At 41.0% G+C, this 23,373-nt stretch overlaps 6 protein-coding genes and 1 non-coding gene across 11 annotated transcripts; 4 read left to right on the forward strand and 3 right to left on the reverse strand.

Moving 5' to 3' along the window:
* Positions 1-175: 175 nt before the first annotated feature.
* LOC17885196 (CAX-interacting protein 4) lies at positions 176-1,913 on the forward strand. 3 transcript variants are annotated; one of them, XM_006291646.2, is made up of 3 exons: positions 176-266; positions 489-554; positions 889-1,913. In XM_006291646.2, the coding sequence occupies exon 3, from the start codon at positions 948-950 to the stop codon at positions 1,719-1,721; it is 774 nt and encodes a 257-aa protein (XP_006291708.1). In that variant the 5' UTR covers positions 176-266; positions 489-554; positions 889-947; the 3' UTR covers positions 1,722-1,913. The 3 variants fall into 3 exon arrangements, with proteins under 3 accessions (XP_006291708.1, XP_006291709.1, XP_023637853.1); XM_006291647.2 differs by having other exon boundaries at positions 923-1,913; XM_023782085.1 differs by having other exon boundaries at positions 489-1,913.
* Positions 1,914-2,097: 184 nt separating this feature from the next.
* On the reverse strand, positions 2,098-3,746 carry LOC17885267 (sec-independent protein translocase protein TATC, chloroplastic). Its single transcript, XM_006291357.2, has 4 exons — positions 3,365-3,746; positions 2,973-3,250; positions 2,581-2,871; positions 2,098-2,494 (listed from the first exon to the last, which is right to left on the reverse strand). The coding sequence occupies exons 1-4, from the start codon at positions 3,627-3,629 to the stop codon at positions 2,285-2,287; spliced, it is 1,044 nt and encodes a 347-aa protein (XP_006291419.1). The 5' UTR covers positions 3,630-3,746; the 3' UTR covers positions 2,098-2,284.
* Positions 3,747-3,945: 199 nt separating this feature from the next.
* LOC17885993 (origin of replication complex subunit 4) lies at positions 3,946-6,911 on the forward strand. Its single transcript, XM_006292971.2, has 16 exons — positions 3,946-4,095; positions 4,171-4,261; positions 4,368-4,424; positions 4,505-4,552; positions 4,635-4,685; positions 4,763-4,806; positions 4,887-4,950; positions 5,141-5,227; positions 5,389-5,480; positions 5,582-5,663; positions 5,790-5,875; positions 5,955-6,064; positions 6,164-6,256; positions 6,336-6,400; positions 6,467-6,610; positions 6,707-6,911. The coding sequence occupies exons 1-16, from the start codon at positions 3,986-3,988 to the stop codon at positions 6,734-6,736; spliced, it is 1,254 nt and encodes a 417-aa protein (XP_006293033.1). The 5' UTR covers positions 3,946-3,985; the 3' UTR covers positions 6,737-6,911.
* Positions 6,903-13,240, reverse strand: LOC17886087 (DExH-box ATP-dependent RNA helicase DExH5, mitochondrial). 3 transcript variants are annotated; one of them, XM_006290465.2, is made up of 19 exons: positions 13,002-13,240; positions 12,688-12,842; positions 12,497-12,584; positions 12,158-12,397; positions 11,952-12,047; positions 11,656-11,844; positions 11,394-11,553; positions 11,179-11,309; positions 10,838-11,005; positions 10,492-10,764; positions 10,046-10,240; positions 9,499-9,702; positions 9,296-9,365; positions 9,060-9,208; positions 8,465-8,770; positions 8,316-8,375; positions 8,078-8,230; positions 7,882-7,992; positions 6,903-7,771 (listed from the first exon to the last, which is right to left on the reverse strand). In XM_006290465.2, exons 1-19 carry the CDS (start codon positions 13,146-13,148, stop codon positions 7,310-7,312), a joined length of 3,357 nt encoding a protein of 1,118 aa, XP_006290527.1. In that variant the 5' UTR covers positions 13,149-13,240; the 3' UTR covers positions 6,903-7,309. The 3 variants fall into 3 exon arrangements, with proteins under 3 accessions (XP_006290527.1, XP_023638294.1, XP_023638295.1); XM_023782526.1 differs by having other exon boundaries at positions 12,688-12,845; XM_023782527.1 differs by lacking the exons at positions 12,497-12,584; positions 12,688-12,842; positions 13,002-13,240 and having other exon boundaries at positions 11,952-12,051; positions 12,158-12,246.
* A 98-nt stretch (positions 13,241-13,338) lies between these two features.
* On the reverse strand, positions 13,339-15,287 carry LOC17887009 (fructose-bisphosphate aldolase 3, chloroplastic). Its single transcript, XM_006291220.2, has 4 exons — positions 14,954-15,287; positions 14,525-14,794; positions 14,335-14,444; positions 13,339-14,210 (listed from the first exon to the last, which is right to left on the reverse strand). Exons 1-4 carry the CDS (start codon positions 15,104-15,106, stop codon positions 13,571-13,573), a joined length of 1,173 nt encoding a protein of 390 aa, XP_006291282.1. The 5' UTR covers positions 15,107-15,287; the 3' UTR covers positions 13,339-13,570.
* A 6,473-nt stretch (positions 15,288-21,760) lies between these two features.
* On the forward strand, positions 21,761-22,617 carry LOC17886826 (E3 ubiquitin-protein ligase RHA2B). The gene has a single exon (XM_006291904.2). It carries the CDS (start codon positions 21,845-21,847, stop codon positions 22,325-22,327), a length of 483 nt encoding a protein of 160 aa, XP_006291966.1. The 5' UTR covers positions 21,761-21,844; the 3' UTR covers positions 22,328-22,617.
* A 627-nt stretch (positions 22,618-23,244) lies between these two features.
* TRNAN-GUU lies at positions 23,245-23,318 on the forward strand. The gene has a single exon. It is a non-coding gene; the product is annotated as a tRNA-Asn (tRNA).
* The last annotated feature ends 55 nt before the right edge of the window (positions 23,319-23,373 follow it).

Below are 23,373 nucleotides of genomic sequence, written 5' to 3' on the forward strand. Positions count from 1 at the left end.
GACCAAATCCAATCATTTCATTGAGAGAGGTAAGATAGATCTCTTAATGGCCTCCCTCCAAATTCCTAGTGTACACACAAGACAGGGAACATTAACAAAACGGCACGCTGTGGTTTCATCGTGTGCATAAACGGCACGCAAGCCAGATGCGTTTGTTTATAAATATATATTTAGAGCACAAGAGTGAAAAATACGAGACTAGACGAACCGAACCGTCATATTCTCTCAAAAGAAGCGAAGCCCTAGCGTCAGTTCCTTTCCTTAGGGTAAGCTCTCTCTCTCTCTCAGATTTCAGATCTCCTAATTTTAAATCAAGATTAGCCTTACCACACACGGATCATCATCGATCTTTTAGATCTGTGTTCCGATTTCCCCTTATAGCGTCTTGGGTTCTCCGATCGGTTGATTTGTCATCGTCTCTAGGTTATCGTAGACTTTCTGATGTTTAGTTGATATGTTGCTAAATGTTACTTGCGCCTCTTTTTCAGATTCGTAATCTGCTGTTGTGTGCTTGCCTCTCCTCTTTGGCTTATCATACCTCTCACTCGCATCAGGTAAGAAGTTTGGTTCAGATTTAGTGAGGCTCATCGCTTTAGTTTCAAAGCTTAATTAGCTCTTTTGGGGTCTTTGCGTTGGTTATTATTAGATGTTGGAATACCCTAATAGCAACAACTGAATTCTGTGTTGATAGTGTAGTTAGTGATTGATTTTTAGCCTCATTAATTGTTTGATGGAACAGCTGATGGAATAGCATCAACTGCAATTTAGCTGCAAGTGTCTTGTTTATTCATCATGTATAGACACCATAATTACTCACTCTCTGTGCTTTTGGCATCATGAACTCTTTGATGGAAGAGCTAACATTGTTTTTTTCTTCTCTTTTGTGAGATGCACTTTTGGTTATCATCATACCAAAATGCAGATTTTCAGTTGCGCTTTCAATCCAAATGGACTGCAAGAAGTTCATCCAGATGGTCGAGGAGAAGAAACGAAGAGTTCTAGAGAAGAAAGAAGCTCCTCTGAAATGGGAGCAGAAGCTAGAGGCGGCTGCCAATGCTAAAGCTGACTCAGAAACCAAAGTAAAGAAGTCAAAGGTCACTAAAAGAAAACAAAAGGGTGCGTATGAATCTAGCTCGGATAGTGATAGTAGCTCTGAAGTGAGAAGAAAGTCTAGAAGATCTCGCCATAAGCACCGGAGACATGCACACTTTGATTCAGATGACAATGATAGGAGGAAAGAGAAGAAATCCAGGAGGCAGAAAAGAAGGTCCTTGAATCCAAGCGATCAGAGCAGTGATGAGTATGAAAGCAGGTCTGAGGATGAGCTGAGGATGAAGATAAGGCACCATCAGAGGCACAAGTCGCATAGCTCAAGAAAGACTTTTGATGATGACAATACCGAAGATGTGAGAAGAAGATATTTAAAGCACCACAGGCGCAGTGAGGTGGTCACTTCAAGTGATAGTGAGGAAGACACTGGAAGAAGAAGGCCAGGCAAATATCACAGGTACGTCAGAGGTTCAGCCTCATCGAGTGGCTCGGAAGATAGTGGGAAGAGTAGGAAGAGAAGGCAACATAAAAGGCACTGTTTGGCAGACTCTTCAAGTGAGGACAATGGAGCAATGAGAAGGAGGCATCATCAACATGACAGAGATTCAGCATTGGACTCTGATGGAGGAATGTTACCAGATGAGAAAAGAGAGCACAATCTCAACAAATGAAAATGGGAATTGTATTTGTTTAATTCACTTCATAAGAGCTAAACCATTTGTACACTATTTCTACCCAGATGTTGGGATCCAATGAATGATGAATATTGCACTCTTTTAGATTTTCATTTTGCATTTGTCGCAAGAGGAGTAAACAAAAAATTGAACTCTGATGTGTGTAGAAGACGGTCATTGTTTTGATTATTTCCTCATATTGCAAATCATCTTTAGATTTTGATGTCTTCATCATATATCCTGGTGGTCCAATTTGAATGTTCTGTTTATTATTTTGGTTTTTGGATATGGAATCAATTGTATGTTTCATGGGGTGCAGCACACATAGCCAATGGCAATGCAGCATCTAGAGACTAGACTTTCATTTCATGAATATCATGAATCATATAATCGACTGTAAATGCCCTGCCCTTAAACTTGTTGCTAAATTTGTACATCCAAAGAAGATAATAATCAGAAAAACACTTTGGGTACCAAACTGTGGTCTCATGCATGGAAAGTGTGATATCATATACTCTACAAGATAACATGATTTATTTGTCTTTGAACAACCAAGTTTCTCACCGACCTGTGAGCTTGACCATCCATGCACCACCCAAGTAGAGCCCTAGAAGCGGTGTTGCTAGGAGCATTTGAGTGACAGGGTCTGTCGAGGGTGTGACTACAGCTGCTGCAACCACCGCACCTACCACCACGTATCTCCAAATTGATAGCATTTGATCTCCTGACACCACCCCTACTTGTCCCAGGAGTAACTGAATGACTGGAACCTGTAAACCAACAACAAGCAGCTAAATTCCAGGTGAAGATGGCTAAAGCAATGTTTTAGAACAAGTATATAATCATTGCCACATACCTGGAAAGACAGTCCCGTGCTGAACATAAGTACTAAGACAAACTCAAAGTACTGGTCGATAGACCACAGAGATTCTACCACACCTTCAGCGTAATTCACAAAGAAATTCAAGGCTGCAGGGGTTAAAACCCAGTAGGAGAAGGCAAGTCCAGCATAGAAGAGCAAGGAGGAACCAAACACAATTGGCCCCAGAAACCTTCTCTCAGCCCGTGTCAGACCGGGAAGGACAAAAGCTATAATTTCATACAGGATCACTGGGCTCCCTAGTAGAAGCCCGCAATAACCAGAGACCTGCACGGCAAAACAACAACAAAAAAACAAAAATCATCATTTTATTAAGATGCAGATGCCTCTATCTATCTATCAATTATGACCATTAGCTAGTTGAAGACCTTTAAAGTTGTAAAGAAAAATTCGCCTGGAGCAAGCTGCAGAAACCGCACACCCTGAGTTTTGACGGGAGCTTCAAGAAAAACAATAAGATCTTTGGAGAAGGCAAAGCACCCCAAGATTGCAGCCCCCACAGCCAAAACCGAGACAAATATCCTCTCCCGGAGCTCCTCGAGATGATCGAATATAGTCATTTCTTTGTCATCAGGGAGCTCCTCTTTACGGGGATAGAGAAACTCATAAACCGAACTTGCTCTATCTTCTTGCTCAATGGATGCATCTGCCACAGTTGTGTAATCCATCAATAACTATATCAACCCGGGAAGCTGAAAAGGGTGACTCTCGAGACCAACACTATACAAATCAATCAAGAAACTGGAGGCTCTCCTATTACCTGGTGGTCTGTCTTCTACAGCAGAGCCAACTCCGGGGGTGGTCTCCGTTGGTAAATCGTCAGAATTATCATCCAGAGCAGCCAAGCGAACCACCCGGCCAAAGCCTTTGCTCGGGCGCTGAGTCACAGAGCATCGGAGTCCAGCTTCCGTCCACGAATTGCAGAAATTTACAGAGTGAGGACGCTTTGTTGGCGAACCCAAGTTGCGAGTGGTGAGGCGGAAATGGTGGATCAAAGCAGAACTGGTGGTGCTTGTGCTGCCCATCTCTAGAATCCTCTCGAATGTTTTGCAAGAGCTTCAGAGAACGATTGGTTCAGCTCGAGTCTCCTTCCTTGCCCACATTTGATATTTTCCAAAACCCAATCCTTTTTTTCTATTTTTTCTGCTGTTAGTTAAACACTTCCGTCACAAACTTGCCATCACGGTGTAAGACGGCCTCGTTTAGGAGAAAACAAGGTAGCTTTGTTTGGGCCTTGCCATCATGACGCTTGATTGTTGGAAATAGCCCATTAAGGCCCATACAGTTCATTTGTTTTTTTATACACCTGTGTGGGTGATGAATGGTTTCACCAGAGTGAGAGGGCTTGCCTGCGTAATTTTCCCGCCAGGTTGGGTTTCCGATGGACAAAGAGACTCCGGCGGAGAAATCCCTAAATCTGATTCGCGGGAGACTGTGCGCTCCTAGTTTCGTCTTTAGACCTCTTTGCGCTTCGTCAGACAGCAATTACAGGTCTAATTGCTTCGCTTGGTATAACGAATTCGATTCTATTGCTTACCCTAATACAAAATTCGTCTTAACACACAGTAAGTTGAAGTTCATTGTATCAACCTCCATCACGGAGGGATGCAACAATTCGATCTTGCTTCTCGGCCCTCGCGGCTCTGGAAAAGCTGCTGTATGGCTCCCCCTCGAACCCTGCGTCTTCTACTCTCTCTCTCTCTCTCCCCTCCCGTCTCCGTTCTTGGCGTTTGATTTGTTATTTTTGAATGGGTTGATTTCAGGTCTTGGATCTCGTTGTAGGTGATTTGTTGCAGGAGTTTCCTGATTCAGTATCAGTAGTATGTGTGATTTCTAGTACATTTGGAACCATCTCATCTCATCTTTTATCGTATCTTACTACCATCTCAATATGATGCAGATCAGATTGAATGGACTCTTGCATAGTGATGATAACTGTGCATTTAAGGTCTGATCCCTTGATGTATCTAGCATTCTTAATTTCTTAAGGTACACACCTGATATACTCACCGACTTACATTGCTTTTCAGGAAATTGCCAGACAATTGTGCATGGAACACCACCTGCTCTTCTCCAAAATGGTTTGCCATTGTTCTCTCCAAATGTTCTATTTTCTCTTACAATTTAGTCAATGTCTCAATTGGCTTGATTCTTCCAGGCATCATTGGATGAGAATTCACAGTTCATAGTAGCCATGTTGCGGTGAGTGTATTCACCTTGACATATCCAGCCTTTTTACTATGTTGATTTCTAACGCAGACAAACTGATAGAGCTATTTCAGGGAATGTGGACTAGCACATAAGACAATCATCTTTGTGCTTGATGAATTTGACATGTTTGCACAGGCAAGCATTATGATTTCTTTTAACTTGCTAATTGCATTGTTAGTCGTTTTCCCTATATTTAAGTTACTTTTTTTACTTACCAACATGGATGCCATCCTAAGTTTGAGAGGTCGAGCAAAACCTTTGACATACAAAGAAATTGGACATTAGTGTTTTCTATTCACTCACCATATTATCTGGTTCTGTATAGGGGAAGCAGCGGTTGCTATACAGTTTACTGGATGCTATGCAATCTGTAACATCACAAGCTGTTGTCATTGGTATTAGTTCTCGATTGGTATGACCATGCCTATATAGATATACATGTTTTGGGTTTTACAAATTGTTTCTTGTAAATTGATCATTCTAGAACTGTGTATTGTTTATGTTTGATGACAGCTGACTTTGGTTGTTGTTAACTGTACTCAAAATCTTATAATATGCAATCTCCCACCACAGGACGCTGACCAACTTCTGGAGAAAAGAGTGAGATCTCGCTTTTCACACAGAAAAATTTTGTTTCTTCCTCCATCCAGGGAAGAATTTGACGGGTAATGAGCAGCTTCTTTTGTTGATAACCTTCTTTTCTATTGTAATCAGTCAACTATTTTCCAATGAGCTTATTTAATTAATAGGAACTATATATTTCTAGTTTGTTGGAACATCTGCTGTCTCTACCAGCAGACTCAAGCTTCCCGAGTGGATATGTTTCTCGGTTCAATGAAAAGATTAAGGTTCTAATATTCACTCCCAATTAGTACTATGACATGCTTAGCTTTTATATGATGTTAATTCTTTTTCTGAAGAACGGATACTTTTACCAATTTCAAAAAACAAAAAAAAAAACACCTTCTGTGCAGAATATAAAATCAGATACGAGATTTAAAGACATACTCAGGACATTATTTAATGCCAATTCTACCATGAACAGTCTGCTGAAGTTTATGTAAGTTTTTCGATTACAATAGTGAGATGTTTCCTTAAGATGTTATTTCCTCTGTGTTGAGTCTATCTCTTGATGTTAGATTCCGCGCTGTTTCTTTAATGAATTTGGAATCTGGCCTCCTCTCTCTTGAGAACTTCAAAGCAGCACTTTCAAGTATGCAAAGGCAACCAAAGTTGGAAGCCGTTAGAGGTATTATAAGCTGACTTATGAGGAAAATGTTTCGCGAAGCTGCGGTGTTGCTTATACATTTTCCTAGGAACATCAGTTGACATTATCTTTGTTGAGCAGATTGCTCCATACTGGAGCTTTATCTCCTGGTATGTATGAGGAGGTTAGAAGTGAAGGAGCAAAGGTCATACAACTTCATCAGTGTGATGAAAGGTAATCTGTAAGTTTGGCTTAAGAGAAAATGCAGGTTGCACCACTATGAAAATGATTTGAGATTTCATGTGTGTTCCAGAGTATAAGACGATACACGATTCTTTTCAAACCTCGGACTACTACGCCCAAAATGTCTGCCTACGGGTATGTTTATAGCTCTCATGAGATGCCATAGTTTATATGTGGTGGTCTAAATGGTTGACATGACAGGCATTTGAGCATCTAAGAGAGCGACAAGTTACATGCTACGCGGAGAACAGAGGACAGACTCAGACAGGTGAGTACCGTCCCATGAAGCTTTTGATATCAGCCTCTGAGCTTCATCAGGGAATGAGATCTCATGCGTGTTGCCCCGTAAGCCTCCTTTTTCATCTATACCCTCCTTTTCTTCTCTTTACTTTTGTAAAATTATTTCAACTTCGTGATATATATTTTTCCCCGCTGGAACAGGCCATCCTTCTCAAGTTACTGGATCATTGATGTCTTGTGTTTCTGTTCCTTGGGGATACGACAGTCTCTGAAGGCCTCGTAATATGTAATATTATTTCATGGTAAAAGCAACATGGTTTAGAAACAGTATCTTTAGTTTTGCTAAAGTGTTTTGTCCACCTACCATTTATATGTATATATAATGGGAGAGAGCATGTCAACACAATACTCTGAATTCCTGATTAGCAGTCTACACAAACAGGGCTTCAAGTAGCAACTTTCTCTACTACATCCAAACCCATTTGAGTCTCATCATTATAACCTTCAACTCATACAATTACACCCATACAAATTGGACATCTTAATTCACCATATCCAGATCAACTCAATCTCTCTCACCTTGCACCAACGAAGTGTGCTCCCCACCTCCTCCCTTACTGTGTCATATTATTAGTATTTATCTCCCTTCAACCCCATTTGTTCACTCAGAGATGCTTCGAGTCTATTCTTTTTCTTCCCACCTGTGCTTTCAGGCTCGCCCAGGAAAATTGTGGACGCCATATAGACGCCTTTTTCATTTGGCCTTCTACAAGGCAATGGTCTCTCAGCGAAGCAGTCAGAGACTCAGAGGTGATCCTTCTTGCTTTTCTTCAGCAGGTTTGACATATGGTTCACTTGCTCATGACTTTCCTTTGCCCCGCCCCTCAGCCATTGAATAGCTTCAGCTGCCGCATCTTTCTCAGCACTCTTCTTGTTGCTGCAAGGTTGTCCCATGATCTGTGTTTCATTAAATTCTACTGTTGTTTGGAACTTGTTGTTCTTCAATTGCTTAGTCTTATACATCGGTGCTGCATAACCAGCCCTAGTGAGTATTGTTTGGAGCTGGCTCTTGGAATTGTCACCCCCTGGCCCACTTTCGGTCCTTGAAAGCAATGTCGAGTTCGTTGACAAAGCCGATGTTTCTAAAGGCCTAAGTATTTGGCGACCAAACACAAATCTCCCATCACATCCATCCCCAGAGACTAACAAGCGTATAGCTGATAAGAGTTCATGGTGTGCTTGCATGTCCACTTTAGGATTAAGTAGCTGGAATGTTTTTTAAAAGTATCATAACCAGATCTGTTATCAAAGTAGAAATACCTGACAGAATAACACAACAACAAAGGTGGGTATTTTTGAGATTTTATGAAACTCACTTTGTTCTGTATCAGCTCGGCAAGCTCTTTCTTCAAGGTTTGGCATATCTCTGCAACAACAGGTTTCATGAAAAACTCCAAGTATCCTCCCAACATTTTCAAGTGGCCATCCTGCCAAGAAGTTGGCAATGAAACTGCTGTCAATCCTGACAACAAAAATAAGAGTACAAGCAAATCTGATAGAGTAAAAGCTCACAATGTCTCCTTTGGAGATGCTACCGCCAAAGAGGATAAGAGTAGAGTCAGAGACAGCTGTCGAATCCCTCAAGAAAACAGAGTTCACTTTTATCTTCTCGTTGAATACCAACCACGGATATGGTATTTTTCTTTCCCGTGCATTTACAGAATTCTATGAAAAAAATTTGAATGTTATAACTCTCCAACCAAAGTGTAGTGTTAGTTTTATCATTAAGTTTGACTGGACGTATGCGTACTGAATAAAGAAGAACTTGGCCATCCTCCATTGTCTTCAAGGAAAATGATCTATCATTATGCTGCATGTGTCATATAGATGCTCAGTAAACCAAACTGCTGAATAGAGAGAGGCCACTGCAGGGTATATAAATTCAGGAGAAGTACTCACCACAACTGAACAGATTCCTGGATACATGCCATAACAAATAACGGCTCTGGTAAGATTCGCATCATTCCCCTCTGAATTGCAGATCGATGGGTTTCCATCTATGAGTCCAGTATCTTTGAGTAATGAGAAGAATTCTTTTCGAAGAGAATCAATAGCTCTCATTGACTGTATTGACAGAAAGTTTTTCCAGCAGTAATCATATACAGCAGACTCTTCCTCAGCCTTTTTCCACCCCTCATAAGCCCGAACAAGTGCAAGATGATCACTGTGATCACGTGAAAACTGGAATTTTGCAGCGTCTGCAAGCTGGGAAAGTTAAAAACGAAAATCATATTCTACGGTCTTTCAGAGGACACGAGAATTCACACCATCTGATTTCTAGAAAATATGTTTTTGGGAAAAACTACGTCCATAATAAAAGTATTTTCAGAGAAGAAGAAGAGGATGGTCAAGTCACCTTGACAGCTTGACTAACAGAGAGACAGAAACATAAATGCAAGAAGAGTTTTACTGTAATTTACTAAAGGTAAGAAAAAAGTGCTAGATAAGAAGTTGAACTGCATTTTATTTTATACATGGCGGGAGAAGGACTTACATCTTTCTTGTCCTGAGGTGTCAAGAAAGGATCTCTTACACTCAGGCCAGCGACAACAGTCAATATGGGATCAAGGCAACCAAGAATAGCCCCTAGTATGAGCATTTTTCCAAGCTTTGGCTCCATGGGAAGCTTGGACAAATAACGACCTGCAAAGAATTTCAATAACATGACTCATGAGAATAATTTCAGTCCTGCTGCTCAAAACTGTCATGATTCAACATATTTCCTCTTACCTAGAGTTGTGAGGTATTCATTCTCATCCAATGCGCCTATTATCTTCAGATATTCAATGGCCTTTTGAACCTGCGGGGAAAATTGACGAAAATGAATTACTATTCCATTGATTATTATAAGTTTGGTTCAGTTCAAACACCTTCACTTGAGTAAAGCTCTACATCAGAAAATCTAACCAAATAATCAAACAAATAAGACGTACCGCTAGTAGTTCGGGTGATTGCAGCGCCCTTAACAAGAACTCGGATATGCTCCCGAGATTTAAGCTTTTGATTTGCAGACAAAGTGACTGTAACGGCGTCCTCAAAATTTCGGGTAACTGATATTCTGCAAAAGCATCATATACACACTTTGGGTAAAGATGATAACACTGTCCAGGTCGAACACGACCGGCTCGTCCTCTTCTCTGCAATCACAAATAGAGGATGAGAATCAACAAAAAAGATCACTAAATGTAAGCCCACGGAGCAGTCAGAGAATTAAGCTTGTTGGCAATGAATAGTAACACTCAATTTTGCTGGTCCAGTGTATTTGAAATACAACTCCGCATAAGACATACAAAGAACATCTTATAGCTGGTAGATTTTACGTCTAGTAATCCCTGTTCTTGTTCCTGCGTTTGTTTTATCAATAAAATTGACTAATGGCCATTCCTATTATGAATCTATGGGGAATTGGCCCCGTACTCTTATTAACAGTATTACTAGTTTGATTCTCAAAAGGTATCAACTCTAACAAACTAACAATACCTGCTGAGCTGAAACCTTGGAAATCCAAGAAGGAAGCAAACAGGGAGTATTGTTTAATGCATCATAGGACGTCTCTTTTGCCTTTCCACAGTCGATGACAAAGGCAACATCATTAATCGTGATGCTCGTTTCTGCGATATTGGTGGCCAAAATTATCTTTCTTACTCCACTTGCAGGTTCTTCAAATATCAACCTCTGCACTTACCCACAAAAAAGTCAATGGTTAATGATAAATATGTTTTCCTTCAAATACATGTTCCGGTTGCAAAGAACAGAGAGGGAAAAAGAGAAGAAACTGGTAATAGCTCTGCAACGGATGAACGACTTGTTTCAAACTGTCATTTTACAGTGCAAACTACAATAAACACTGAGTAACTAAAATATTGATATTCTAGTAACACTAGCATATGATACAGGTTGACATCAGGAGAAAAGATATAAATCACCTGCTCAAAACTTGCCATAGAACCATGGCAGGCAAGTAACATAATCCGATCTGGGTTGCCAAAGATTGGATGTATCTGCAGTTTTTCTTTCAGAGAGCTGATATCATCCCACCCAGTCATAAAAACTAAAATACCACCAGGGCCCTCATTCTCACATATATGCCAAAGGAGAAATTCTATGAGATTGAAACCAATACAATCAGGATTCCAACAAGATAAAGACTCTTGAGTCTCAGTGCTAAACTCCTTGAAGTCAGCCGCTCTCAGTGCGTCCTGTTTACATAAGGGACAAAGAAATGAGGACCTAACATGTAGAATTGAGCTACTGATATTCTTTGTCAAATACCTCAACAACAAAGGCAATTTGGCTCTTCCGTTTTTTTGGGATCTGTTTGTGCATCTTCCACGTTCTTTCTTGACCATAATCATCAATTTGATTGTATGGAGTCAGTCTGTACCTGGTCATCTCCAGAATATCCTCTAGGAAATGACTGCGAACTGGATATGTAAATCCCTATAGCGAGGAAAGACGATATTAGTAGCATCACTGAGGTTAACCAGAGCATATAGATCCAAGGAATATCGAATCTAAATATCTGATATATTCTAGCGAGGCTAACAAATACTCATGCCATGAAGAATGAATAGTTCCAAACAACCTCCTCACTAGTCCTGTTTCTTACTTACTGGAATGTGAATGACACTTGCCCCACAAAAGTATGACGAAAAAAGCTCAGCATCTAAAGTTGCACTCATCAGAATCAGCTTAAGCTCTGGGCGACGAGATAGCAGATCCTTAAGAATGATAAGAAGGAAATCTAAAACACAAAAGTAATACAGTAGTAAGACACCGCAATCAGGTTAAGCTACAAATGAGGAGCTGCGTGGTAGCAAAACTTTACCTTCATTCATTCCACGCTCATGAATTTCATCAACGATAACATGAGTAACACCTCTTAAATTTCTATCTACCAACAACCGTCTCAACAAAATGCCTGTGGTGCAGAAGAGTAGGCGGGTATCTCTTCCTCTAACACCTTCCAGTCGAACTTTATATCCAACCTTCACGAAAAGTACGAAAGAAAGCAAAAGAGGTTAATTAGTAAATAAGTGAGGAATTCCAAGTAAGGAACCTAGATATAGAGCATGCGGAGTGAAACTTACGGATTCACCTAACTGCTCTCCTCTCTCGTAAGCAACCCTCTCCGATACAGACATAGCAGATATTCTCCTTGGTTGAGTACATATGATACTGCATAAAGCTCCACGGTTTGCATCAATCTCGGATTCTAATATAAATTGTGGAATTTGTGTGGTCTTGCCACAACCTGTTTCTCCAGAGATAACAATAACCTATAATACAAAATAAAGAAGACTGTCAAGTTGATAATGGTTTTTCATTTGACACAGATGTCACAGAACTGAGAACAAGCGAGCCTCCAGTTCTCTTTTTTGCATACCTGATTTTTTGAAATTGCTGTCAATACTGAATCCCTTTGCTTGAAAGCAGGGAGACTTCTCCGAGATTCGACCATTCTTCGGCCTTCTACTGATGCCTAACTAATGAAAAATGTCAAAATTAAATGGATGATGAGTAAGCACAGAGGGAGAATAGTAAGTTTAGTATTAAGGACCTAATATAAATAGAAAGGTGAGTACACAAAACCTCCCAATATTCTTGTCGATCACGCAGCTGCAAACTTTTTCGCCAAAGAATTTTGTCCAGGGTAGTATTGCTAGCAGCCATGGGATCTGGTTGCTCAAAAAGCCATTCATCAGGACTGCTTATGCTACTAGTTCTTGCCAAGGAATTGGCAGGGAATCTATCAACACTCTTTGAGTTTTTACTGAGGTATTCTCTGAGGTAAGCTTCAACTCTTTGAAGAAGGTCAATATGCAAATCCACCTGTCAAATTTTGGTATATTTCTGCTCTTTAAAGAGAACGCAAGAAAAAAGCATCTTATGTAAGTCGAAGAGAATAGAGTGAGGAGCAGAAAATATTACCTCCCTCTGTGGCTTCTTGTCATCTAGATCAAACCTATAGTTGGGGAGTGGGATCTTACTGAACACAACAACCTTAGCATATGCATGACTGCAAAAGAAAAAAAAGAGAGATATAAAGAAATTGTACTTGTGAGAAAGAAGAAGCACCGGAAAAGAATAAAAAAAGGAGCATAAGAGAAGTAGAGGGGTACCTATACAATCCGAGGGTTGTAGCCAGTGCAGCAAGTTTATCAAAATCCCTTCTATCTTTTTTCTCCCTGGAGACAACTTCTTGAGTTACGGAATCGTGCAAAAGCATAGAAAATTTCCTATTCCATTCATCCAAGTTGGCACAATGAAAGGCACCCTGCTGCAATTGATATGGTTACAGTTCAAAAAAATGGTGCTAACACTCGAGAGCAGCAAATCAAAACGACAGTCGCCATTGAAAGAGCATCAATAAGCTCAGAGATTGTGGTGGCATAAGAAGGTTGGTATGCAAGAAAAAGAAGAAGAGGAGGTTTACCGGTTCGCGATCCTCGGAAACGCGGTCATCATAAGCGGAGACAAAACGAACGGGAGAGAGAGGAAGAGGATGTAAGGCGTAATCGGAACGAAGGCGCTGGTGAGGCGGGACGTAGACGGAAGGAGGAAGACGATGATCCTTCATCATCGGAGAATCCAAAACTCAACTCCTACTCTAATAAGTCGTCGTCACTAAAAGAAAAGGAGAGAGATTTCCGCTGCTTCTGTCTCTCTCTATCCAAGGCAGCACACTGGACTTGCCTGTGCCGTTTTTACCTTATTACCCCCTCAACAAAATTCCTGAGTTTGATTTTTGCGGTCAAAGTAGCTTAAAATGCTGAGAGGAAGAAATTATAATATAGATTTTTAGGATGCTTTGAAGTTTGCTCACATACTTTATGCCATGATCGTGACTTGTGTGAGAGTGTCTTTCTCAGATACAAAATCAAACAAGAAGAAATACAAAAAAGGGAAATCAAACAAGAAGAAATACAAAAAAGGGAAAGAAAAAAAATATGGAAAACAGAACAACAAGGGTCCCTTTATTACGATCTCTGACGAATTTAACAATCAGTAGGTGTAACCTTTGACAAACATTCCTGTCTTTGCGTCCTCGTTCTCGCCCTCGGCTGAGTATTTGCCGAGCTGAGCCAGTGAGTTGGCCTTTGCCCTCACCAATAGGGCCTTCTGCGAGGCCTCAATCTTCTCAGGGTTGCCTTGCCACGTCCTGAGCACAGAGTTCTGCAGGGCACGTGCGTAGGAGAAGGACACATGCCATGGGTTTGGGCTCTGGTTCATGGCGTTCAGGTTCAGTGTGGCCTCTGCCTCCGATTGTCCTCCGGACAGAAACATGATTCCTGGGACAGCTGGAGGAACCCTCCTTTTGAGCATGGTGAGCGTGAAATCTGCAACAGTCTCGGGAGAGGCCTTGTTCTTGTGCTCAGCACCTGGGGTGACCATGCTCGGCTTCAACAGAATGCCCTCAAACATGACGTTGTTCTGAGCCAAGTAGAAGAAGACCTCGGACCACACTTTCTCTGCCACCTCAAGAGTCCTCTCTATGGGGTGGTCCCCGTCCAGAAGGATCTCTGGCTCAACGATGGGCACAAGACCATTCTCCTGAGAGATGGCTGCATAGCGAGCCAGGCCCCACGCAGCTTCTTTCACAGCCAGTGCTGACGGACCGCAAGGAACACTCACAACTGTCCTCCTGGGAAAAACACACAACACATGACATGTTTTTCATCATCATAACTAGGAAAAGCATGTTCACATCAACCAAAGAAAGAAACACTAAAAGTTGCTATAATAATACCAATATGTATATGACATACCACTTGGCAAAACGAGCGCCTTGCTTGTAGTACTCAGCAGAGCGTGAAGCCAATCCATCGAGGCCCTGGCACCAAGACTCGTCGTTGGAGCCGGGCAGGGGAGACAAGCCCTGTCACAAATAAATGATGATTGAATGAACAAATGGATGGATAGTTGAGAGTTGAAAGTGGAACAGAAAAAGAAGAGAACCTTGTCAACTTTGATGCCGGGGACGATGTTGGCATCGCGGAGGCAATCGACAAAGGTCTTGCCGTCCTTGGTGGACTGGTAGAGAGTCTCCTCGAAGAGAATGGCACCAGAGATGTAATGGCCGAGGCCAGGAGTGGTTAGCAGAAGTTGCCTGTAGGCCTGGCGGTTGTCCTCCGTGTTATCCAAGCCGATAGAAGCGAGCCTCTTCCCACAGGTTGCGTTCGACTCATCGATAGCGAGGATACCTCTCCCGGGGGATGCTATGCTTTTCTAATACGCAAAAATCAAAACACAGAATCACAAAATCACAAGAGTAACGTTTGACTTTTGTTGAATCGAGTGGACAAAACTAAAATAAGGCATAGGAATGAATGATAACAAAGGGAAATTGGAAAGAGATATAGGAAAAGAGGAGAAAGAGAGGCTCACGGCAGTTTGAACAAGCTCGTCGGAGTAAGCACTAGCACGGATCGCGAAGGAGACTCGAGGAGGAGGAGGAGAAGCAGAGGGGTGAGGAAAGGAGCGGTGGGCGATCCATGGAGAAGAGAGAGTGTTAGGCTTAACGAAGCTAGAAGACGCCATAGTAGTAGGTAAAGAACAAAGTGGTGATCTCGATCGTTCTCTCGGGGAATCCGCAGAGAGAGATCTGGTGGGATGGGAGAGTGTAAAAGGAAAAGGCGTCTTCTTCTGATTGATGCGAATATGTAAATAATACTAATAAACAAGTACTACTATACTAGCACTAGTAGTCGTCTTCTTCTCATATCACCTACTCCTACTACTACTCCTCCCAATTGATGATGCCTCCTTTTTATTTTACCATATTACCCCCCCCCCCCCCCCCTTTTCTTTCTACCGTAAAATGACGCTTTTAACCTCAACGATGGATTGTGCAAATCGTCGTGTGATTCGAGTCTCTCTCTCTCTCTCTCTTTGATGCAATGCAAACCCCATTAGCACAGTATGCCGCAGTAGCACCATTTCAGTCAGATTAATCAACCCCAAAGCATCAGACCCTATTTCCTCTACCCAACCCCTACTAACTAAATTTGATATAAGGCCCACACATTTTCATTTGGGCCACAAATGTTCCTAAAATACATTACAATGTCTCTCACACACAATACCCATTTAAATGGTTATTTGTTCTTAGGCCCAGTAACAATGGGCTCAGTTTCAGTTAAACAATATGAGCCCAAGCCCCCGACGGCTTCTTCGTCTTCCAAAGGCAGCCTACCATGGAGGAGAGATAGATACGTCCAAATATTGCTGTTTCGACTTCGAGGGATATATAATGTAATGCAAGTTCCGAGGAACAACGCTTCGCCATAGATAAGAGTCATAGAAGGAGTTTGCGGACTTTCTTGGTTAACAAATTCATTTCCAAGTACAACAAATTCATCTGTTAACAATTTTCTACTAAGCCTACATCATGCCATCATCATTTAAATGCTTATGTATCTTGAAATAACTTTATAAACTTGTGTGTATTATTGACAATGTAAAGAAGTATTTATACATAGCCCAGTTTTCTATTTGCGATAAACCCAAATATAGGTAAAATATATTGACATATATTGCTATCCTAATACCCCCCGTCACGATTGTGGGACGAAATCTCGGACACCAAGCGTGGACATTAACTTATCAAATGTTGGTCCAGGCAGAGCTTTAGTGAAGAGATCAGCCACCTGATCCTTTGTAGAAATATGCTTGGTTTCGATGAGTTTGTCCTGTACCGCATCACGAACTTGATGACAATCAGATTCGATGTGTTTGGTGCGTTCATGAAACACCGGATTAGCAGCAATGTGTATCGCTGCCTGGCTGTCACAGTGTAGATCAATCGGATGAGAGTGAGCGACGCCTAACGTTTTCATAAGAGCCTTGAGCCACTTTAGTTCCTTAAGTGTGTAAGCCATGGCGCGATACTCAGCTTCAGCGGAAGAAGAAGATACCGTTTTCTGTTTCTTTGTCTTCCAAGAGATAGGAGAGTCACCTAAGTACACAATGTAAGCTGAGAGAGAACGACGCGTGAGAGGACAAGCGTTATAGTCAGAATCGCAATAAGCACTTAGGTGAAGTTCACTATCAGACCGAAGGAAAATGCCTTGAGCAGGAGAACCTTTGAGATATCGAACCAGACGTAAGGCAGCCTCCCAATGTGCAACAAGAGGAGCTTTCATAAATTGAGAGAGAATGTGAACTGCATAACTCAAATCTGGTCGTGTAATCGTTAAATAAATGAAGCGACCGACCAAACGTCGGTATTGTTCTGGGTTATCGAACGTCGGACCCTTAACAGAGGCGAGCTTATGGTTGAGTTCGATCGGCACCGGAGACGGTTTGGTGCCTAATAGACCAGCTTCGGTGATAATATCGAGAGCATACTTCCTTTGTGATAAACAAAACCCGTCGGGACCGCGAGAGACCTCAATGAAGCGACCGAAGACGAGGAGTTTGATATGGAGAAACCAGGAGAGAGAGCGTGAGGTGTAGAGTGTACTTGGCGGGAGACAACATAATCTTTAAGCAAAACAGAAGGTCTTTTTACACGATGACCCTGGCCTAACAACTCAGGTAAGCCCGGTGAAGGTGGTGGTTCATCACGAGTAGCAGACTCAATATCAGAACCAGCCAAAGAAGCAGAATCAACATCGACGGGAGTGGGTAAAATAGGTGTCGAGGGCAGTGGTGTGGAGACCAGCGGACGTGGTGGTGTAGCCGGTGTGTCATCAACAGTAGTTGACATCGGAGAAACACCAAGGGAAGGTTCAGGTACGGTGGTAGAAGGAGTAACCAACGTTGGAAGGTCGTTAATCACCACTGGTTCAACAAACGAAAAATCTTGGTCAACCTCGACAAGAGAAGGAGATGATGTCGAGATAGTGGAAAATGGAAACACATCTTCTTGAAATTTCACATCTCTACTTGTAAAAAATTGTTCAGTTTCAAGATCAAACAAACGCCATGCTTTCTTCCCAAATGGATACCCAACAAAGATACACTTGCGACTTCGGGATCCAAACTTATCTTTATCACGAGAACGATGATGAGCATAGCAGAGGCAACCGAATGTTCTAATCATAGAATAGGAGGGACGTGAACCAAAGAGCATTTCATAAGGAGTTTTGCCGTTAAGAACAGATGAAGGAGTTCGGTTGATCAAATGTGTTGCAGTTAGAATACTCTCTCCCCAAAAACGTGTTGGTAAATGACTTTGAAAGAGACACGCACGAGCTACATTTAATATATGCCGATGCTTGCGCTCGACACGCCCGTTTTGTTGTGGTGTATCGACACATGATGTTTGATGCAAAATACCATGTTCTTGAAAAAACGAAGTGAGACACATAAACTTTGTCCCATTGTCGCTTCGAAATGCCTTGACCGGTTTATGAAATTGACGTTCAGACATAGCACAAAATTTTTTAATCAAACCAGCAACCTCAGACTTGGTAGACATCAAATACGTCCATACTGTGCGTGAGTAGTCATCAACAAGAGTTAGAAAATATTGAGCTCCACTTGTAGAAGGAGTTCGGTAAGGACCCCATACGTCACAATGTACTAGAGAAAAACAATCCAAAGCTTTATTATTACTGTCAATAAAAACTTCTCTTGTTTGTTTAGAACGAAAACAAATATCACAGCTTTTGATATCTCCAATATCCTTGGAAGATTGAACACATTCTGGTAATGAAAGCAAAACACTAGTAGAAGGATGTCCTAATCTACGATGCCACAAGGCTGCAGAGGATGGTGTTTCCAATGAAGCTGTGTTGACTCTCGCAGCTAGCACTCCGGTAAAATAGTACACTCCCTCACGTTCCTCCCCTGCTCCAATCAAAGTTCTCGAAAAACGGTCCTGCAAAAAACACAAAGTGTCGGTAAAAATGGCTATAGAACCAGTTTGTTTCAAAAGCTTAGAAACCGAGATTAACGTGCAATCAAAATCCGGAACAAATAACACATCCGAGAGCAAATAAGCAGAGGTTAAACGGAGTGAGCCACGTTGAGTAGCTCGAGATAATTGGCCATTAGGAAATGTGACGGAGGAAGGTAGAATATCAACCACGTCGACCAAGATAGAGCTATCTCCAGTCATATGATGTGAGGCTCCTGTATCAATAATAACATCAGTAAGATGAGTTTTACCCGACAACTTTTCAGACGAGGTGGATGGACGTTGACTTTGGAGAAGGTGAATTAGCTGAGTGATCTGATCGGTGCTCTCATCAGAAGAAGAAGCACGAGCATTGCTAACACGACCTCGGCCACGACCTTTAGGAGTACGACCACCTCTTTGAGCATTGTTGCCATGTCCCGAAACGTCACGGGTGTCCGGTGTAGAGGAACGAGGGATACCTTTCTGCTCATAGTACCAGTCCGGGAAACCATGGAGCTGGAAGCATTCGGAGACGTCATGTCCTTTCCGGCGACAGTGAGTACATGACAGTGTAGAACGATCCCGAGAACGTGAACCGGACACAGCTGCAACTTGAGGAGATGTCTCGGCTTGAACCGAAAAACCAATGCCCTCTGTTTTGGTAACTTCACGTGCAATGGCAACATTGAGATTTTGTTCTTCTCGGATGACACGAGAATACACTTGATTCAAAGGAGGAAGAGGCTCTTGGTTAGTGATAGTAGAACGAATATTGGAGAAACGAGGAAGGTCAAGACCAAACAAGAAGCGATGAACTCTGTCGTCTTCCCGTTCTTTGGCGATGTCCGGAGCTGCAGCACAGCTACAAGCATGACCGGTTTTGTAATGTTCAAGTTCTTCCCACAGCTTAGACAAACGTCCATAGTATTTCAAAACAGATTGTCCATTCTGTTTGCAGGCAGAAATCTCATCTTTGAGAACTTGTTTGCGAACACTGTTTCCAACAGAGAACCGATCACGGATCGAAGACCACAAGGTAGAAGCATCTGGGACAGCTCTGATACCATGAAATAACTTTATAAACTCGTGTGTATTATTGATAATGTAAAGAAGTATTTATACATAGCCCAGTTTTCTATTTGCGATAAACCCAAATATAGATAAAATATATTGACATATATTTCCTAATATATCTATTTATATTTAGATTTACCACAACAAGAACAACAGCAAAATTCAATACAGTATCTTCTTCAAGGAGTGTGCTTCACTGCGGTTGATATATATAGGTTATTATTATACAATCCCCCCCCCCCCCCCCTCATTGTCTCTATCTAGTCTCCTAGCTAGTCTTTTGTTGTTTGCTGTAATTAACGTCCAATACAAAACTTGTTCGACTACCTTGTAGTATCAATTTGTTAATTTTAAAACATGCGTAAAGTTCCCCAATCAATGCCTGCATCATATACTCTCTCAATTAGTCATCATATATAATTATTCATCGACTTCTTCTAGACTCTTCTACACTGCCTGATCTGCGTCTTAATTATAATATTATACTAGTATATAAATTATGTTGGTGCAGATCTTTGAACAACACTTTGGTCATGCAAACAAATCTAAAGGTTATTTTAAAACGATAAACCCCAAACGCGTCTTGATACACAGTTCACACTTCACATGCACATGTCACCCGGAAGAATTGACTCTCATCAGATCTTTCTCGGTGTTTGTTGTGTTCACACTTCGCCACGCTCTCTATATATAACAACGGTTTCATAAAATATATATTTTTAAAAAACGGTTTAGTGTCTCCCATTCGAACAAAAATAAAATAAAATAAAAGAGAGAGAGACTAGAGCCACGTTAACTATTTGTCTTGTAATGAAACCTAGCTATTGAATATATTGTTTGACTGGTTGGTGCGTGGGGGATAGCATAAGGTGATAGGACCACGTACGTTGTTGTTTTGTCTGGCAATTCTTACTTACTTGTCCTTTCTTTCTCCATCTGATGTTAATTATTTACAACAACGTACTGGACCAATGGGTTCATCCATCATCATACGTACTTGGTCGACAAACAATAAATCCTTTTAAGATAGATGGTAAGTGGTTTTAAGCCTTTAAGATTTAGTGCTAATAATGATGTTGATTAAGTGGAGAGATGGTCAAATAATAAGGTCAAAGTGAGTCGAGGTGGTCGTAGCTGGTTGGCTAATGGCCATGACTTTAATCACATCCTACTAGTATTAATCAATATATATCCTCCATTTCCAAACCCTTTTGGACGGCGGGACACCTCCCTTGAGTTTCTATTTTTTTTATATATTTTAATTTCTGTTTTCTAGTAACATACTCTAATTAATCTTATACACAACTAGTCGCAGGGTAATGATAAAATAAATCTTATGGATTATGATCGATCATTCAGGTAAATAGGTAGCACGAATCGAACGAAATACTTGCGTGGATATATAATCCTGAAGTGATATATATATATATATATATATATAGCTAAACTTGTATCTATCTATCTAGCTACTATGTGTATCAGCATGTACATATTAACTAAATTAAATCACAAACCGTCCACTTACTTTGTTTTTATATTCCAGAAATGCTTCTCCAATGTTCTACACTTGAGTAAATCATTACTATAAACTGAAGCCGTTTAAAATAATTATAGCAGAAACATACTTAAATTAGTTATATGGGGTTTAGTAGGAGTATTAGGTGGTAGTATTGGAGAAAGAAGTCATCTTCTTGCCGGGGGAATCAAACATCTTTTAATTTCCTTTACACTTGTTGTTACACAATAGAGAGAATAGTACTGTAGATGCTAGTCTGAGGTTCCAAAACTCAAATGATTGAAGTAGGAGTTAGGCTACGTATATACTATAAATTACATATAGATGAGATCTCGATCGCCATTCTCGTCCGTGTGAATTCAACAACATTAGAGTCATTCACTTTTTTGACTTTTTTCTAATTAATTATTATTAGTAGTTTATATCTATCTTTACAGTAAACCGGAATAAAAATTTGAGAAAGAAAGGGTGGGGTGGAGGGGGGGAATGAAAAGGTAAAATGGTTTGGGGCATATTTGTGAGAAGAGGAAAATATCGGGGCGAAAAGTAAGAAAAGAGGAAAAAAGGAAAAGGACTGAAAGGGAAAGGGCTTAAGAAAAAGCAAAAGAGAGGGACCCACAACACGTGGCCTGTGTCATTTGTCTTTGTCTCTCTGTCTCTATCTCTTTCTCTTCTCATCATCTTTCTTCTTCTTCCATCCATCCATATATACATACATAATACATTATTACATTACAAAGAAGAAAGAAAGAAGAGCAAGAGCTTTATATATCCCAACAAAAACAAAAACAAAGGAGAAAAAGAAAGACTCTCTCAAAAGCAAATTAATTAAAGAGTGAAAATGGGACTACAAGGTCAGCTCTCCGACGTCTCCTCCGATTCGATCCCTCTGATGCTAGTCGCTCTCCTCGCCACCTTCTTCCGGCGCCTCCGCTCTCTTCTCCTCCTCCCTTCTACTTCTTCCCCCGTTCTTGTTGTTACCTCCGGCCTCTCTAACATCAGCGTCCTCGCCGACCATCTCAACCTTAATCGCCTCTTCTCCTTCCGCTACGCCGATGACGCCCCCTCCGACTGCATCGTCTGTCTTTCTACTCTCAAGACCGGTGAACAAGTGAGGAAGCTCGACTGCAGACACGTCTTCCATAAGCACTGTTTGGAAGGCTGGCTCCAACACCTCAACTTCAGTTGCCCGCTCTGTAGATCTCCCTTATTGCTACCTCATCCCAGTCATCCTCATGCCCATGGACCTGGAAGTGATGCTCCTGCGCCGATCTCAACCACCACTGCTACTGCTACTGCTACTGCTGCATCATCTCATATGTGAAGAGAAGAAGAGGGGAGGATGCGTTTTTTGATCTCGCGGCCCTTTCTCCTCTTTCTTTCCAAGATTCTTCATCATTCATTTCTCTTTATTTATTACTCTTCTTTTTCCTTTTTTGGAGGATTCTCAGATCGGAGAGGTCCTTTGTTCTTCAAGAGTTCCACTTGTGTTTTCATGTAAATATATTTTAGTATGAAAATAATTAGTCTAGCTTGCCTTTAGAGTAATCAAATCTTTCTTCTTCTTTCTATGTTAAAACAGAGTAATCCAAGCTTTGCAATTTATACGCTCAATATTTTTGCACAAGATTGACCCAAAAAAAAACATCATACTATTACTACTAGTCTACTTACTACTTCCATTTAAAGACTTTTTGACATCTACTGATGAGAAAAAGAGGACTTTGATAATTAAAGCTATTGAGATTTCTGATCCGACCATTGTCTTTCATCAGATTCATCTCTCTTCTGAGTATCACATTTTTTTGCTATCTAGTAGCTAGTTTCTAGATGGATTTGGTTGGGTTTTTGGATATGCCTCCGTCCTGGGAGCATCAGTGAACTTTGAACCTTGTGGACTTTTTGTTCTTGTTTGCACTCTTCGCATTTATATTAATTTATTGCTATTCCTAGTAAATGATAGGAGAAATTAATAAAGAAAATACTCTGCCATTTTCAATTTTCTTATCTACTAAACCTACATTGATACATGCGATGCGAGTTACAAAGACATAAAAAAAAGTTTTTTTATCAAATATATTGCTAGATGCAATGTGAGTTGCAAATCTGTCAACGCTTCGAGTAATTAGTCTTCTCTCCATCTAATTGCCTCTCCACTCCTACAAATTGCACATTGTAGTTTCTATTTTGCCTGTTTTATTAACGTTCTAATATTTTATAACTAACACATTCAATCAAAATGCTGGAATAGCTCAGTTGGTTAGAGCGTGTGGCTGTTAACCACAAGGTCGGAGGTTCGACCCCTCCTTCTAGCGATATTTTAGTCGGCAGGCCTTGTTTTTTTTCCTATATATAGTTAATTACTCCATT

This window comes from Capsella rubella, unplaced genomic scaffold (assembly GCF_000375325.1).
Source record: "Capsella rubella cultivar Monte Gargano unplaced genomic scaffold, Caprub1_0 scaffold_5, whole genome shotgun sequence".
NCBI classification, from domain to species: domain Eukaryota; kingdom Viridiplantae; phylum Streptophyta; class Magnoliopsida; order Brassicales; family Brassicaceae; genus Capsella; species Capsella rubella.